General features: G+C 49.5%; 6 protein-coding genes across 6 annotated transcripts; 2 read left to right on the top strand and 4 right to left on the bottom strand.

Annotated features, from left to right (window-relative positions):
- Positions 1-6: 6 nt before the first annotated feature.
- BKA55DRAFT_553940 (mitochondrial ribosomal death-associated protein 3-domain-containing protein) lies at positions 7-1,879 on the top strand. The gene is made up of 2 exons (XM_046191564.1): positions 7-914; positions 971-1,879. The coding sequence occupies exons 1-2, from the start codon at positions 311-313 to the stop codon at positions 1,747-1,749; spliced, it is 1,383 nt and encodes a 460-aa protein (XP_046054794.1). The 5' UTR covers positions 7-310; the 3' UTR covers positions 1,750-1,879.
- A 3-nt stretch (positions 1,880-1,882) lies between these two features.
- BKA55DRAFT_733233 (MCM2/3/5 family-domain-containing protein) lies at positions 1,883-4,850 on the bottom strand. The gene is made up of 5 exons (XM_046201230.1): positions 4,633-4,850; positions 4,317-4,570; positions 4,134-4,267; positions 2,161-4,081; positions 1,883-2,101 (listed from the first exon to the last, which is right to left on the bottom strand). The coding sequence occupies exons 1-5, from the start codon at positions 4,679-4,681 to the stop codon at positions 2,015-2,017; spliced, it is 2,445 nt and encodes an 814-aa protein (XP_046054795.1). The 5' UTR covers positions 4,682-4,850; the 3' UTR covers positions 1,883-2,014.
- Positions 4,851-5,200: 350 nt separating this feature from the next.
- BKA55DRAFT_499058 (P-loop containing nucleoside triphosphate hydrolase protein) lies at positions 5,201-8,887 on the top strand (the record flags this gene model as incomplete). The annotated part of the gene is made up of 2 exons (XM_046186617.1): positions 5,201-5,317; positions 5,378-8,887. 2 exons carry the CDS (start codon positions 5,201-5,203, stop codon positions 8,885-8,887), a joined length of 3,627 nt encoding a protein of 1,208 aa, XP_046054796.1.
- A 111-nt stretch (positions 8,888-8,998) lies between these two features.
- On the bottom strand, positions 8,999-10,057 carry BKA55DRAFT_589468 (uncharacterized protein; the record flags this gene model as incomplete). The annotated part of the gene is made up of 1 exon (XM_046194934.1): positions 8,999-10,057. The coding sequence occupies one exon, from the start codon at positions 10,055-10,057 to the stop codon at positions 8,999-9,001; it is 1,059 nt and encodes a 352-aa protein (XP_046054797.1).
- Positions 10,058-10,830: 773 nt separating this feature from the next.
- On the bottom strand, positions 10,831-12,234 carry BKA55DRAFT_533772 (uncharacterized protein; the record flags this gene model as incomplete). The annotated part of the gene is made up of 1 exon (XM_046189514.1): positions 10,831-12,234. One exon carries the CDS (start codon positions 12,232-12,234, stop codon positions 10,831-10,833), a length of 1,404 nt encoding a protein of 467 aa, XP_046054798.1.
- An 82-nt stretch (positions 12,235-12,316) lies between these two features.
- Positions 12,317-13,006, bottom strand: BKA55DRAFT_159456 (uncharacterized protein). The gene is made up of 2 exons (XM_046184972.1): positions 12,519-13,006; positions 12,317-12,465 (listed from the first exon to the last, which is right to left on the bottom strand). The coding sequence occupies exons 1-2, from the start codon at positions 12,879-12,881 to the stop codon at positions 12,400-12,402; spliced, it is 429 nt and encodes a 142-aa protein (XP_046054799.1). The 5' UTR covers positions 12,882-13,006; the 3' UTR covers positions 12,317-12,399.
- Between the last annotated feature and the right edge of the window lie 298 nt (positions 13,007-13,304).

A 13,304-nucleotide genomic window follows, 5' to 3' on the forward strand; every position in this document is an offset into this window, starting at 1 on the left:
TCTAAGGTCTTGCTAAACTATCTTTTTTCTGTAGATAAGGCATGTCGGATCGGTGGGCGGCAGTTTTTCCGATACAGTGCGTACAAGCCAATCATAGCATTCTATTATCGCTCACCCCTGTACCTTCGGGGGTGTGTGGTTTAATCCACCGAGATTTTCGAAGTGGCATTCAACTTCAGCTCACGACGGCCTCGAGACGAGCGTCCTAGAACCGGCTCAATTGGCGTCAATTCGACGATAGGCGTCGTTCTCGCCATCGATATCTAAGAAAAGTCTCTCAGACCTCATTTTTGGGGTACTATTGCACACAATGGCGACCGCCAATTCGCTTCGATGCCTGATGAGGCCGACTATTCCCAGGGCTCCACGAATTCAACCAGTCCTCCTCGCCCCATTTTCAACTTCAAGCGCTGTTCTCGCCGTCTCAGCTCCTCCGGCAATCAAGAGCCGTCGAGACCTTCCCCAGAAGGTCAAGAAATCCTATAAGAAACGTGCCAATGTGACGCCTGTCCGAAAACCTCAGCCTGGCGAGCGAAAGGCCTTCCGAAAGCGCATCCAGCTCAGCAACAACAGTGCTCTGCCTGTCACAGGCCTTGAAAATTTGGATGCCAGTAACATGACCAAGGATGAAAGTGCTGGAAAGATGTTTGCCATTCCTGATCAGGTGGTGGATCATCTCCGTGCCCTCGAGGCTTTCAAGCCGACACAGACATGGAACCTCTTCCGAAAACCCCACGTTCTGCAGCGCAAAGAGACAGTAGAGTTGATGAAGAAGCTTGAGCTATCGGCTAAGGAGAAGAAGGCTCTTAAGTGTGTGTTGACGGGTAGTAAGTTGTCTGGAAAGAGTATGGCCATACTACAAGCTATGGCATATGCGCTTCTTAACAATTGGGTGGTGTTTCATATCCCTGAAGGTACATATCTCCAAAGGACCTCTTCACATTTTCATGCCCCTAACTGACAAAAACAGGTCAGGATCTGACCAACGGTAACACTGAATACTCACCCATTCCCGAGACTGAGCCAATGCAATTCTCTCAACCCATCTATTGTCTCAAGATGATCCAGAGTCTCTATAGAGCTAACCGCGTCGTTCTTGAAAAGCTCAATATCGAGAAGGACTGGTCCAAGTTCACTAACCTCAAGGAGGGCGCTACCCTGGCTGATCTGGCCCTCAGCGCAAAGGAGGCCGAGTACGCATGGCCAACCCTCCTTGCCCTATGGACTGAGCTCACCCTCCCTGGACGACCTCCTGTGCTCTTTGCCCTCGACGGTCTTGCCCACATCAACAAGATCAGTGAATACAGGGACCCCTGGTTTAACGAGGTTCATGCCCATGAGTTGACTCTTGTGCGTCTCTTCATTGACGCCCTATCTGGCAAGGCTTCTCTCCCTAATGGCGGTGCTGTCATCGCCGCTACCTCAGAGAACAACTCCCATCACCACCCCTCACAAGAGCTTGTTCTCTCACAGCTCGAGGCTGGCCAGGCTGGCCGCGAAATTCCCAAGCCTGATCCCTACGAGCGCAAGTACGACGAGCGTGTGTACGAGGCCCTCAAGAACAGCTGGGTTCTCCGTCTGGAGGGTATCACAAAGGACGAGGCTCGTTCTTTGATGGAGTACTGGGGCGCCAGCGGGCTGTTCCGCCATGTTCTCAATTCAAGGACAGTCTCTGAGAAGTGGACCGTGGGCGGCCACGGTAATGTTGGTGAGATGGAGCGTGCAGCGTTGATGCAAATGAGGCTGTAAATGTATTCTAGAAATGTACAATACTGGTGTTTGAAACCCAAAATAGGCAATACTTCATTGCAAAGCATTTGTCTTACAGGAACGATTAGTGCTTTATGCCTTTGAATCACAGCTGATTCATTGGTTGGTGTTTGTGGTGACAGAAACTTCATGCCTAATTCTCATCATTGACGGAGCTCTACCAACAGACTATTCTCATCTACCTTAATATGCCAAAACGCCAGACCTGTACATAGAATATCTCACTTCATTACATGCCCAGTTCTCAAAAGTCCATGTCATCCTCTTGGTCGTTATCAGGGTCGCTGTTGACAAACACCAGCCTTGCACCGTTCCTGGTGGTTTGCCAGATCTGTTAACGATTGTTAGTTTTTTGTTCACGTACGAAGGAATGTCTCTGAGAAGACTTACATCCAGAGTGGTGTACTCCTGCACAGCGTTGGACCACTGATCGGCGGTAAAGCCCTGGGCGATGACTCGTGCCTTTAATTGCGCCATACTCAGCTCAACGCCGAGCTCTTCCTCACCAGTGACATCCTCAGGGCGGCATTGGCCGGCATCAGCAAGGTGCTGGACGAAATTGTAAATTCTGCTGCTGGCGTCTAAGCGCCCTCGACCAGTGCCAAGATCATTATTCAGACTTTCTTTACTAGCCTCGACTAGTCTGAGAGCCTCATCAACATCGTCTTGAGTGACCTCATTGCTGAAGCGAAGACGGGCCAGAGCCTGAGCCAGACGGACAACACCCAGGAGGGTACGAGGGGTTGTGTGAGTAAACTGCTTGCCCTTCTTCTCAGCGCGCTGCTGCTGATCTCGCATGCGTACGTATGTCTTGATCATGTACTCAGAGACAGTTTCAGGAACAACAGGTCGGTATGTTCTTGCCTGAGCGATGTAGGATCGCACTTCATGAGGGCTGAACACAACGTTATCAGTGCCGATATCGGGGTGCCGGCTGTTCATGTGCACAAAAGCAACGTGCTTTGCAAGCTGTTCGTCTGTCTCGCGCGTAGGGGTATCAAGAAGCAGGAAAAGGATATCGAAACGGGACAAGAGTGCAGCGGGGAGGTTGATGTTCTCGACAGGGGAGATGCGAGGATTGTATCGTCCATAAACAGGGTTAGCGGCGGCAAGAATGGAGGTGCGGGCGTTGAGGGTTGTTGAGATTCCGGCCTTCGAAATGGAAATTGTTTGCTGTTCCATTACTTCGTGAATGGCAGTACGGTCAGTCTCGTCCATCTTGTCGAACTCATCGATACAGCAGATTCCGTTATCGGCCAGGACAAGAGCACCACCTTCGAGAACCATTTCGTCAGTGACGGGATCACGCATAACAGCGGCCGTGAGACCGACACCACTGCTTCCACGACCTGAAGTGTAGACGCCACGAGGGGCGACCTTTGAAATATACTTGAGGAGCTGAGACTTGGCCACACCAGGATCACCCATCAAGCAGATGTTGATATCGCCACGGATCTTCATTCCGTCTCCCATTTCCTTCGTAACGCCACCAATAAGTAGAAGAAGAAGGGCCTTCTTGACATCGAGATGACCGAAGATTTCGGGAGCAATCGACTTTGCCAAAAGTTCGTAGACTTGACCGGTCTGGCGGTATTTTTCAATCCGCCGGACCAGTGTGGGATCAACAATCATCTCACTGTACGCCTTTTTGTGTTGGAGAACGTGATGAGCCTCAAGATAAGTATCGGTGAGCAGGCCAGCCTTCATCGCCTTGAAACCTGTATAAGGGGTGGGAAGGAAGATGCCTGAGATGTCGACAACATCACCAGGATTGATCTGGCGGACAAGAGTGCCATGGCAGAGGACAGTAAGACTTCGAGGAATCTGACCAATTGGGACCTGCTCGGCCATCTCTTGGACCTTGACCTCCTGGAAAGGCAAAAATTTTGAGGCTCTTGAAGAAGGGTTGAGCTGACCCTTGGCCTGGTTCTGCCTGCAGTCCTCAGAGGGGCACATAGTTAAGGGGCCGTATTGCTTGTCAGTAATAGGCTGGAAGATTTCACAGCCACATCTGTCGCAAGTGTAGGCGCTGACTTGGACGATGGGCTTGACATCAGAAACTCGAGTGGCGATCGCACGAATGGTAATGAGATGACCCAAGTGCTCACCGCGCACTTGTCGAACTGCCAGAGCTTTTGAGGGTTGGCTTGAGGTGCTAGTCCTGGGCTTGAAGACAAGGGTGTACCTGCGAGTGAGCTCGGCAGGGAACTTGTCATCTGCAGCAGTAGGGTCTCGCTCAGCGGCTTCGTCCAGTTCTCGGTTTCGGGTTTGTCGTCGAGCCATCAACACGTCGAGAACATCGTCCTTGAAGCTATTCGCTGGTTAATGCGGTGCATCAACATTTAGGACATTTGAGTACTCACTTCACATCTGCACTCATTGGAGGCATGACCTCATCCACAGCTCGGGAAAATATTTCGACGTAGTGTTTTGTGTTCATCTCGATGGAATCAACAAGCCTCATACTGTCCTCATGATCGGACGCTTGGTTCTCCCACTATAAGTTTGTTAGAAGTTTGTTGGAGAAGGGATATCTCAAATCATACGGTTGCTAAATCGTCAAGATCAATCGTCGCCTCGTCAATCGTTCGATCGGAGAGTTGCTGTAGCATATTCTTGTACTTGTATTGGGGAGCACGGCGCTCCTTCGCTTGTTGTCGGTTCGCATCTTGACCATCCTCGTCCATTAAATCATACTCGTCGTCGAGGTCATCTTCTCCAATGGTGATATTGCCTAGTGCAGTTGTAATGGTTTGCTCTGGCGATGTCTTGAATCCTGTCAAGAACTCCTGAAAGGCATCTATACCAACGATTAGCTTATGCGGGGAGCTAAGGGCAGTGAACAGCAGGAAATATACTGACGTTGCTGCTTCTCATAGCTGACGGGGGCCTTGAACTCGCGCAGCGCCATTGTGAAGAAATCTTATAGAGATCTCAAATTTGAAAAGCGCTGTAAGTCAAGTTGTGCGGTGCGGTGCTATATAGTACAAAGCGAATGGAGAGATGCGATCGCGATGCACAAATTGAGTGGACTTGGGGCTAGTCGCAGGGGGGCAACGGTGGTTGCGATGGACCCTCCCTTCCAAGCGCGAACATCAAGCGCGTCTTTTCGCGTTTCGCGACGCACAGCCATATCTAGAGTTTAATTGACACCAGCCACCGTCACAGCCACAGCCACAGCCATATCGACAGCGGTATCGCAGGAAAGCATGGGCCACCCACGAAACCGTAAAGCTGGGGAAGGGACGGGGATGATCACCGAGCACGTGTAGGGACCTCGGCTGCGGGACGAGAAACGGACTTCAGATCGGAATTGTTTCGGCACCTGAGCTGAGGTGCTCTGCTTCTTCCCCCAGACAAGTAATAGCATCTTCTCACAAGAGGTAGACTCGATCGAACTCGAGAGTCTTCCCAATTGCCTAAGCGCATCATGCCTCCCAGACCAAATGCGCAGTCCGTCTCGGCGGAAATCTCCCTATCTCACCTCAAAAGCTGCTTGGTCAACCTTCCTACATCGCTGGTCTCGCTCCTAGTCAATGTCAATACTGTAGGAATTGTCTTCTTCCCTGACTTGTTGCTCTGACGATGTTCTAACCATAGCTTATAGCCTGCACAAAATGTCATCGTTGAGCTCAGCTATCGTGAGGCCTCACCGACTGGAGCCGGCTCCCAGCAGCGCTCCATATTCGTAGGATGGACAGGAATGCCCAGCAAGAGGCGGACGGTTCCTCCTGGGACCCGTGATGGACTCAATGGCTCGCGATCATCCCGCGATCAGGAGGTTCAGCTTGTCGAACTTGATGCCACACTAGCCAAGTCACTAGGTATTTCTGAAGGGCAGAAGATCACGGCCACTATTCATCTCGATCCTCCGCTGGCGCATACGATCAATATTGAACCTCTTACACCGGAGGATTGGGAGATTATTGAGCTACATGCGACATTCCTCGAACTGAACCTCATCTCTCAAATCCGAGCGCTCCCGAACCCGTTATACAAAATTGGCGACAACTCCGTCGAGCCTCATGCATTGACACTACATCTATCTCCGACATCGACCGCCAATATCAAAGTTATTTCACTGGATCCTGCGCCTCCAGCCGACTTGCCATTCGCAAAGATATCTCCCGATGCCGAAGTCATCGTTGCGCCAAAGACGAGGCAAAAGAGCTCGCACAGCTCAGGCGACCACCGCAGCGTAGCCAGCACTTCCAAGTCCAAACGAAGCGCGACCAGCACGGTGCGCCGGCGAAGCGCCAAGGAAGAGCGAAGACCTACTATGTTTCTGCGTGGTCTTGACCGAAGCTCATGTGAAGAATGGTTTGATGAAGGACCTCTGGCTCAAGATTTAAGTGTTTGGGTTGATCATGACCTTCTCTCTGGTGAAGCCTTCAAGGGTGTCAACTATGTCGCTGTTGACGTTATTAGGCCAGCTGGTCTGCAACAACCTCAACCAGAAGAAGGCGGCATTCCTGCTGGAACGACTGCGGCCACAAAAGTTATCGCTCATCTTAGATCATGGATTGATCCTCCCAACAGTCAGACAGTTGCTCTTTCGTCACCCCTTTGTGCAAGTCTTGGGTGTTCTGGCATGGTTGGCGGGATAGTAAAGCTTCAAGCTGCTCCGCAGCAGCTCCCCAAGACTGCGGTCCAGAGCATCAAGGTCTTCCCTTTCGCCACAAGTGCAAAGACGGTCGAAGGCCTGCGGTTTGGTGGAGAATCTAAGGCTGAGAAGGAAGAGTCTGCGAAGCGGTTTCGACAGATTTATGCCGCTACTAGAGGTACCGATGGGCTTCTTCAAGGACCTTTGACAGACGGCTCCATTATGGGCTTATACGAAGGTCTCGATCCTCCTCAGGGGTGGGAGGGCGGCATCATCAAATTTGCCTTTGGTAGTGACTTTCAAGAGAACAAAGACGCTGCGAATTGGCTGCTTGGACTCGACACCAAACTGCCTATTGACTTTCAGCCACCAACTCCTCGACCCTCCTGGCTGACTGAGACGGATGGATTTGAGCGTCAGCCAACCCACGATTCGCTGCTTGTTGGAATCGACTCCTTACTGGATAATTTACAGTCTAATCTTGTCCACCTTTCTTCGGTCCTTCTCACTGGTGGCATGGGATCCGGGAAATCTTCTATTGCTCGGTACTTGGCACAAAAGCTTCGACAAGATTCACTATCCCATACATTGTACTACCCTTGTCGGAAACTAGTCAATGATGAGACACGAATCTCAACGATAAAGGAAACTTTGAACCGTTTGTTCGCCACTGCCAGCTGGGGTGCGCGCTTGAACGGAAAAGCTGTGGTAGTTCTCGATGACCTGGACAAGCTTTGTCCTGTAGAAACAGAACTCCAGGTTGGCAATGACAATGGAAGGAGCAGGCAAGTTGGTGAGATCCTGTGCTCGATCGTCAGACAATACTGTACCCGCGACAGTGGTGTTGTTCTCCTGGCCACAGCTGAGGGCAAGGAATCAATCAATGGTGTAGTAGTCAGTGGCCATGTTGTGCGCGAGATCGTCGAACTCAAGGCACCTGACAAGGAATCAAGACGTCGAGTTATGGAGTCTATCGTCATGCAGGATGCCATGACGGCTGATGAAGCCCAGACGCAGTTCAGCGACGAAAGTCGACCGCAAACTGCCGACGGCAGCATGACGGAAGACAGTGGTGCTTGGATGGACGGTGCTAGTCATGCAAGCAAGGAGAGCCGTCCGACAAAGACGAGCGGCTTCATCTTGGACCCGGATCTTGACTTTCTTGACATTTCTGGGTCTACAGACGGCTATATGCCCGGCGACATCAATGTGCTTGTGTCTCGTGCGAGGAACGAGGCTATCATTCGTGCCATTGCTGAGTCGCCAGACTCGACAGGCGCCATTCATTTAGCAAGGGCTGATTTCGATAAGGCCCTTAAGGGGTTCACGCCAGCCTCATTGAGGAACGTGTCACTGCAGAGTTCGTCAACAAGCTTCAAGTCCATCGGAGGGCTGCAAGAGACACGACAGGTGCTCCTCGAGACGCTACAATACCCGACTAAATATGCTCCAATCTTTGCGCAGTGTCCACTACGCCTTCGATCTGGCCTTCTTCTTTACGGATATCCCGGTTGCGGTAAGACGCTTCTTGCCAGCGCTGTTGCCGGCGAGTGTGGCCTCAATTTCATCAGTGTTAAGGGTCCTGAAATTCTGAACAAGTATATTGGTGCCTCTGAGAAGAGTGTCCGAGATCTGTTTGACAGGGCCCAGGCTGCGAAGCCATGTGTACTCTTCTTCGATGAATTTGACTCTATTGCACCTAAGAGAGGACATGACTCTACAGGCGTTACGGATCGTGTGGTAAACCAGCTTCTCACACAAATGGATGGTGCCGAGGGATTGTCAGGTGTCTACGTGCTGGCAGCTACTTCACGGCCTGATTTGATCGACCCTGCTCTTCTTCGTCCCGGCCGTCTGGACAAGTCTTTGCTGTGCGATATGCCTTCCCTGGAGGATCGTGTCGACATTATCAAGGCGCTGTTCCAAAAAGTCAGACTTTCGGACGAGTTGACCGAATCCGATGGACCTCTGACGGACATTGCCCGTCGAACTGAGGGCTTCTCGGGTGCCGATCTCCAGGCTCTCGTGTCCAATGCTCAGCTGGAGGCTATTCACGATGTCTTGGACGTTGACGGACCTGCAGTCACTTCTAAACGACCCAACGGTGCCAATGGCAAGTCGAACACCACACCTAGCTTCGTCCAGTTCCGCTACGGCGAAGACGCCAAACCTCTGACCGAAGCGACGCCAAAGAGCAAGTCCGCTGCTCTGGTTGAAAATGCGTCTATTTTGGCAAAGCTTGAAGAGATCAAGATAGCTCGCAAGAAGTCGAAGCAAATCCACGGCACTCCCGCTACCAACGCAGACACCAAGGCGCAAAGCAGCGATCAGAGGGAGGTGGTTATTGAATGGAGCCATCTCATAAAGGCTCTGGATAGCACACGAGCAAGTATCAGTTCTGAGGAGAAGGCCAGATTGCAAAGAATATATACCGAATTTGTTGTGGGTAGAAGTGGCCAGATGAAAGATGGACAAGGAAGTATGGAGATTGGAGGCCGAAGCAGCTTGATGTAAGATATGGGTTTGGCATGTATGGAATATCGATGCGGACGTAGATACCAGCATTTTGAATCAAATTTGGTTGTCTTTTGAGATTTTCAATATTCCTTTTTATCTTATGACTGCTTAATGGGAGGCATCTTCAGAAAGAATCTTCTTCATACTCTCGAGAACGGCAGCGTGAATCCCCTGTCTCGCTGCAAGCAAGCCATTGTTCTGGTTCAGATCCCTTCCAGCTCCGAAGTCCATATCCTTGCCGTCAAGATCAGTTACTTTGCCACCGGCCTCGGTCAAGATAAGTTGAGCCCCGGCATGATCCCAGATGTACATGACCACATCGCTAGACGAAGGGATACGGAGCTGGAAATCACCGCCACCAACGAGGAGTGCTGCATAACGGATGTGCGATGAGTACAGCTCGATGTTAGGGAATTTAGCACCGAAAGAGCTTGCGAGTTTGCGGATGAGGTCGTGACGAGATGTCGAGCCACTCGAGTAGTTGATGATCTGAGCTTCAGCAGGACTTGAAGCTTTGGCGATGCTGTCAAGAGGCTGAGCTGGCTGAAGGCCGCTGAAATCCATCTTGCGAATCGTGGTGCCTTGACCGCGAACTGCGGTGAGCATAAGACCCAAGCCATCTTTGTCGATGGTTGACTCTGCAACTCTATCGTTCACAGGCTTGAGGTTTGCACAGCCCAAAACACCAACAACCTCCTTTCCATCCTCTATCAAGGCTAGAGAAACAGCGTATTGTTCTCCCTTGAGGAATGTAGCTGTTCCATCAATAGGATCCATGACCCAGAATCGCCCCTTTCTCCCACCCTGACCACGTCCTCCAAGATCGATCACCTCAAGAAGCTCGTCAGCATCTTTGGGACTCGCAAGAAGGGCCTCATCGTCTGCGTTCTCAAGGCGAGCGCCAGAGGCAAGTTCCCAGACACGCTGCTTCAGAGCGGGATCTTCTCTAAGAGCGCTGGAATCTTCCTCGCCGACAAAGTTGTCGCCGGGAAAGGCCTTGCGGAGGGCGCTGATGAGAACGGCCTGAGCGGCGAAATCAGCAGCGGTGACGGGGGAATCGTCTGCTTTTGAAATGCCGCTGACGGTTGATTGGACTCTTTTTGTGAGGATTGATGCCCGTAGCACGGCGAGCTCTGCGATTTGACGTTCACGGGTGTATGATGACATGATGGCGTTGTAGCGTTGCTGAAGGTAGGAGGATTGGTGTTGATGAGAGGGAGAGTATTTTATTATGATGCGATTATTAAGGTGATGTGATGCATGAGATTGAGTGAGAGGAAGAGGCGGTGATTTGGTGATTCCCCACGGATCCACCCACAGCATATCATGATGCAATCAATGAGCGTCGTTTATTTGTTTGTGCACAGCATGAGGCATGAGCAACAACAAATAATGACCATTTGGTGTTGTGAGTTGTGCTTATGCTTTGGTTCAAGATGCGACATGTCTAGTTAAGAGATCAAGGTTAGCATGAACCCATATCTTTCATCTATTTGCCCATCATTTATTTGTACAAGCCATCAACTGCAGGATAGCCTCAGGGAGCAAGAAAACTTCAGACTTTGATCAAGGATGCCAAAATAAACTTATCCGAGAGCCACCTAAACTAACAATAATTTATCCAAGTCTTTCTGTCATTTAGGATCGAGGTCCTAAGTTCTATTGCCTCCCCTAGGATAGGTATAGTATGATCAATACCTTTTCCTAACATGTTATGGACTCTCGCTTGCTCAGATGCTCTATGAAGGCCTCTATACTAATTTGGCACATCAAGTCTATCATTGAATATTCGTTGGCGCACCTTGGGCGTATTTTGGCAGATGTGATGATGCTGGGATAGGAGAGACGGCTGGGCATATACATTATTATATACCACGCAAGCCTTACCAGCTTAACTATACTCTCAAATAGCTCATATCAACGCAATCACCGTCCGCAACTCACTTATTAATGAACAGCATGACATGTCGAGCAAAAGCACCAAGATCTACGACATAAACTTCCCCTTTCGCCTTCATCGTGAACTGTTGACAATTTCCAAGGTCGCAACCGAGTGTTGAAAGACTATCCAAATCATAAACATGATCTTTCCCATCTGCAACTGCTTCTGCTTCATCGACTGACAGTCTTTTCGTCTTGATTTTGAGAACTTTCCATGTGTTTGGATCTGACGATGTGTACTCGATGTAAAGGTTGAAAGAGTTGAGCTTAATTCTTTTTGTTGAATCCTTCTTTACTAGTTCCCATGCCACTCGATCATCGCTTTTCTTGTTTTCGGAATGCTTCGAATCTTGAAGAGAAGTGCTCGATGGGTGTGTTTGATATGTTTCTGGACTTGTGGTTTTGTTCAGCTGGTACTCAGTCTCCTCGGACGCGACATCATTTGGCCCTCCAACTGAAATAGGGGCTTGTTCTTGGATTCTTTTCGTTTCGTTGGCTGAATCTTCCGCCAGAGCCATGGCCTCCTGTGAATCTATAGGAGAGTTCTTCAGCATTAAGGAGATTTCAGTGCTCTCAACGTTCAAGTGCTTTTGCTTTGTCTTGATTCCAGCTTTGGATTGTCCTGGTTTCTTTGGTTGCACCAGACATACCGCAGGCCCTCTCTCGTCTATTATAGCTAAAGCGCCGCTGTTGATCCCAGTATTGGGAAGCGTCATCGTTGGTTGGATATCTGCCGTTTCCCTAGATTTGTTCAGGGAGGCTGCAGAAATAGCGGCCAACGATATTGTGCTCTCCAAAGGATCGATGCTCTTCTTAAACCCCTGTTGACTCACCACGTTGACTTTTCCCACAGCAATGCGTTCAAGTTCCTTGGCAAACAGTCTCCTGGTCTCATTGAGCCCAGTCGATGGCAACCTCCATCCAGGATAGATTCTCCCATGTGTCTTGGGTATCATATACTTCCCATGGAACGATATGAAGGCGTTGCATAGGAAACACGCGTCTTTGTTGGAGGCGATAACTCGTGGAGGCTTCGAGCTTGGATGACACTCTAGGTACCACATAAGTTGAATTTCAGCGTGGATCTTTGGGTCATTCGTCACTCTCAAAAATTCCTTCCGGAAGTTCTCCGTATTCGTGGCCAGTCTCTGGGTGAAGTTGTCCAAGTCCCAATTGGTGTTGTACTCGTCTTTGAGCTTCTTCAAATGCTTTTCCAACTTAAATTCCTTAGTTTCTGCTGGTGGCTTCCCAAATGCCGTGTCATCAAGTCTGACTGTGATAGTAGAGGTATGTCCAAGTATCAAATACCTCCTCGAAAGCTTCACGAGTGTCCAGGCACAAGTTTTATAGTGTGCCAACTTGTGGACGGTGTTCAATAAGCCACGGCACAAGTCCGGTTCCATCCTCGGTCCAATATTCTCGTATTCTGGAAATCAGCACTTGGCTCAGTCTCATATACTCCCTCTTATCGTCATTCAATGTAAATCGAGCCATCTCTTTGTTGACTGCCTTCAATATGGTATCAAGGCCTTGTCTTTGGCCGTGCTTGATGAATCTCGCTCTGCTCATTATTCGGCTTCGACATATAGAGGTGACGATACTGATAATCCGATAACGAAGGCTCTCAGAAGATACTAATCATTCCATTAGAAAGTTCAGAAGAGGACTGCTTTTTCTCTTGGCTCACCTGGAGTCTCCCAATTGAGTAATTTGAATATTCTATCAAACCCTTCCTTGACAGCGTCAAGATACGATGATGAGCGTGACTATCTTTCGCATTGGCCGCAACCATCACCACAACACTAGATTTCTTCTCTTCTACACAAACTGCTGTGACCTTCAGAGCATCATCTCGAATACTCGAAAGAAACGCCAGTGTTGACGTGAGTAACTTTTCATCTTGCAAAGACAGTACCCTGCTGATGTCTGATTTGCGTATAGGTTCACAATCTTGAATATTGTTCTTTTGATGTTTGCAGCCAATCCTACCAAGGTAGTAAAGAAGAGCAATGTTTCGAGCACATTCGAGTTCTGTGTTAATCACTGACATATCTGGTGACTGAAACTAGAACAAGGAGTCGCGTAGAATCTTGGGTAAACATCTCAAAGAAAGCAACTATCAGATATCTACCTAGAGTCATATGTTCAACCTCGATGCCAATAAGCCTGATGACGAGTTACATACAATGTGGTTGGCTGCAGCCTGCAGGAGGCTGACCAGCGACAATCTTGCAGTCTTGTAATAGGTGTCACCATGTGCTACATAATCACAGTATTATACTACGTAAACAGGTATTATATATGTTGTACATAGCAAGACAGGACGGGTTACTACGAATCTTAGAGTTATTCATCTTTCTTTATAGTTTAAAGCTTCTATCAACCCAAGCAGAAGCCATCGCCTGGCAGTCGTTGCTCGTTTTTTTTTTGTATCCACAGTCCGTGCCATGCAGTCATCTTCATCTAACAACAA

The sequence above is a fragment of the Fusarium redolens genome (genome assembly GCF_020744475.1).
Source record: "Fusarium redolens strain MPI-CAGE-AT-0023 chromosome Unknown BKA55scaffold_2, whole genome shotgun sequence".
Taxonomy (NCBI): domain Eukaryota; kingdom Fungi; phylum Ascomycota; class Sordariomycetes; order Hypocreales; family Nectriaceae; genus Fusarium; species Fusarium redolens.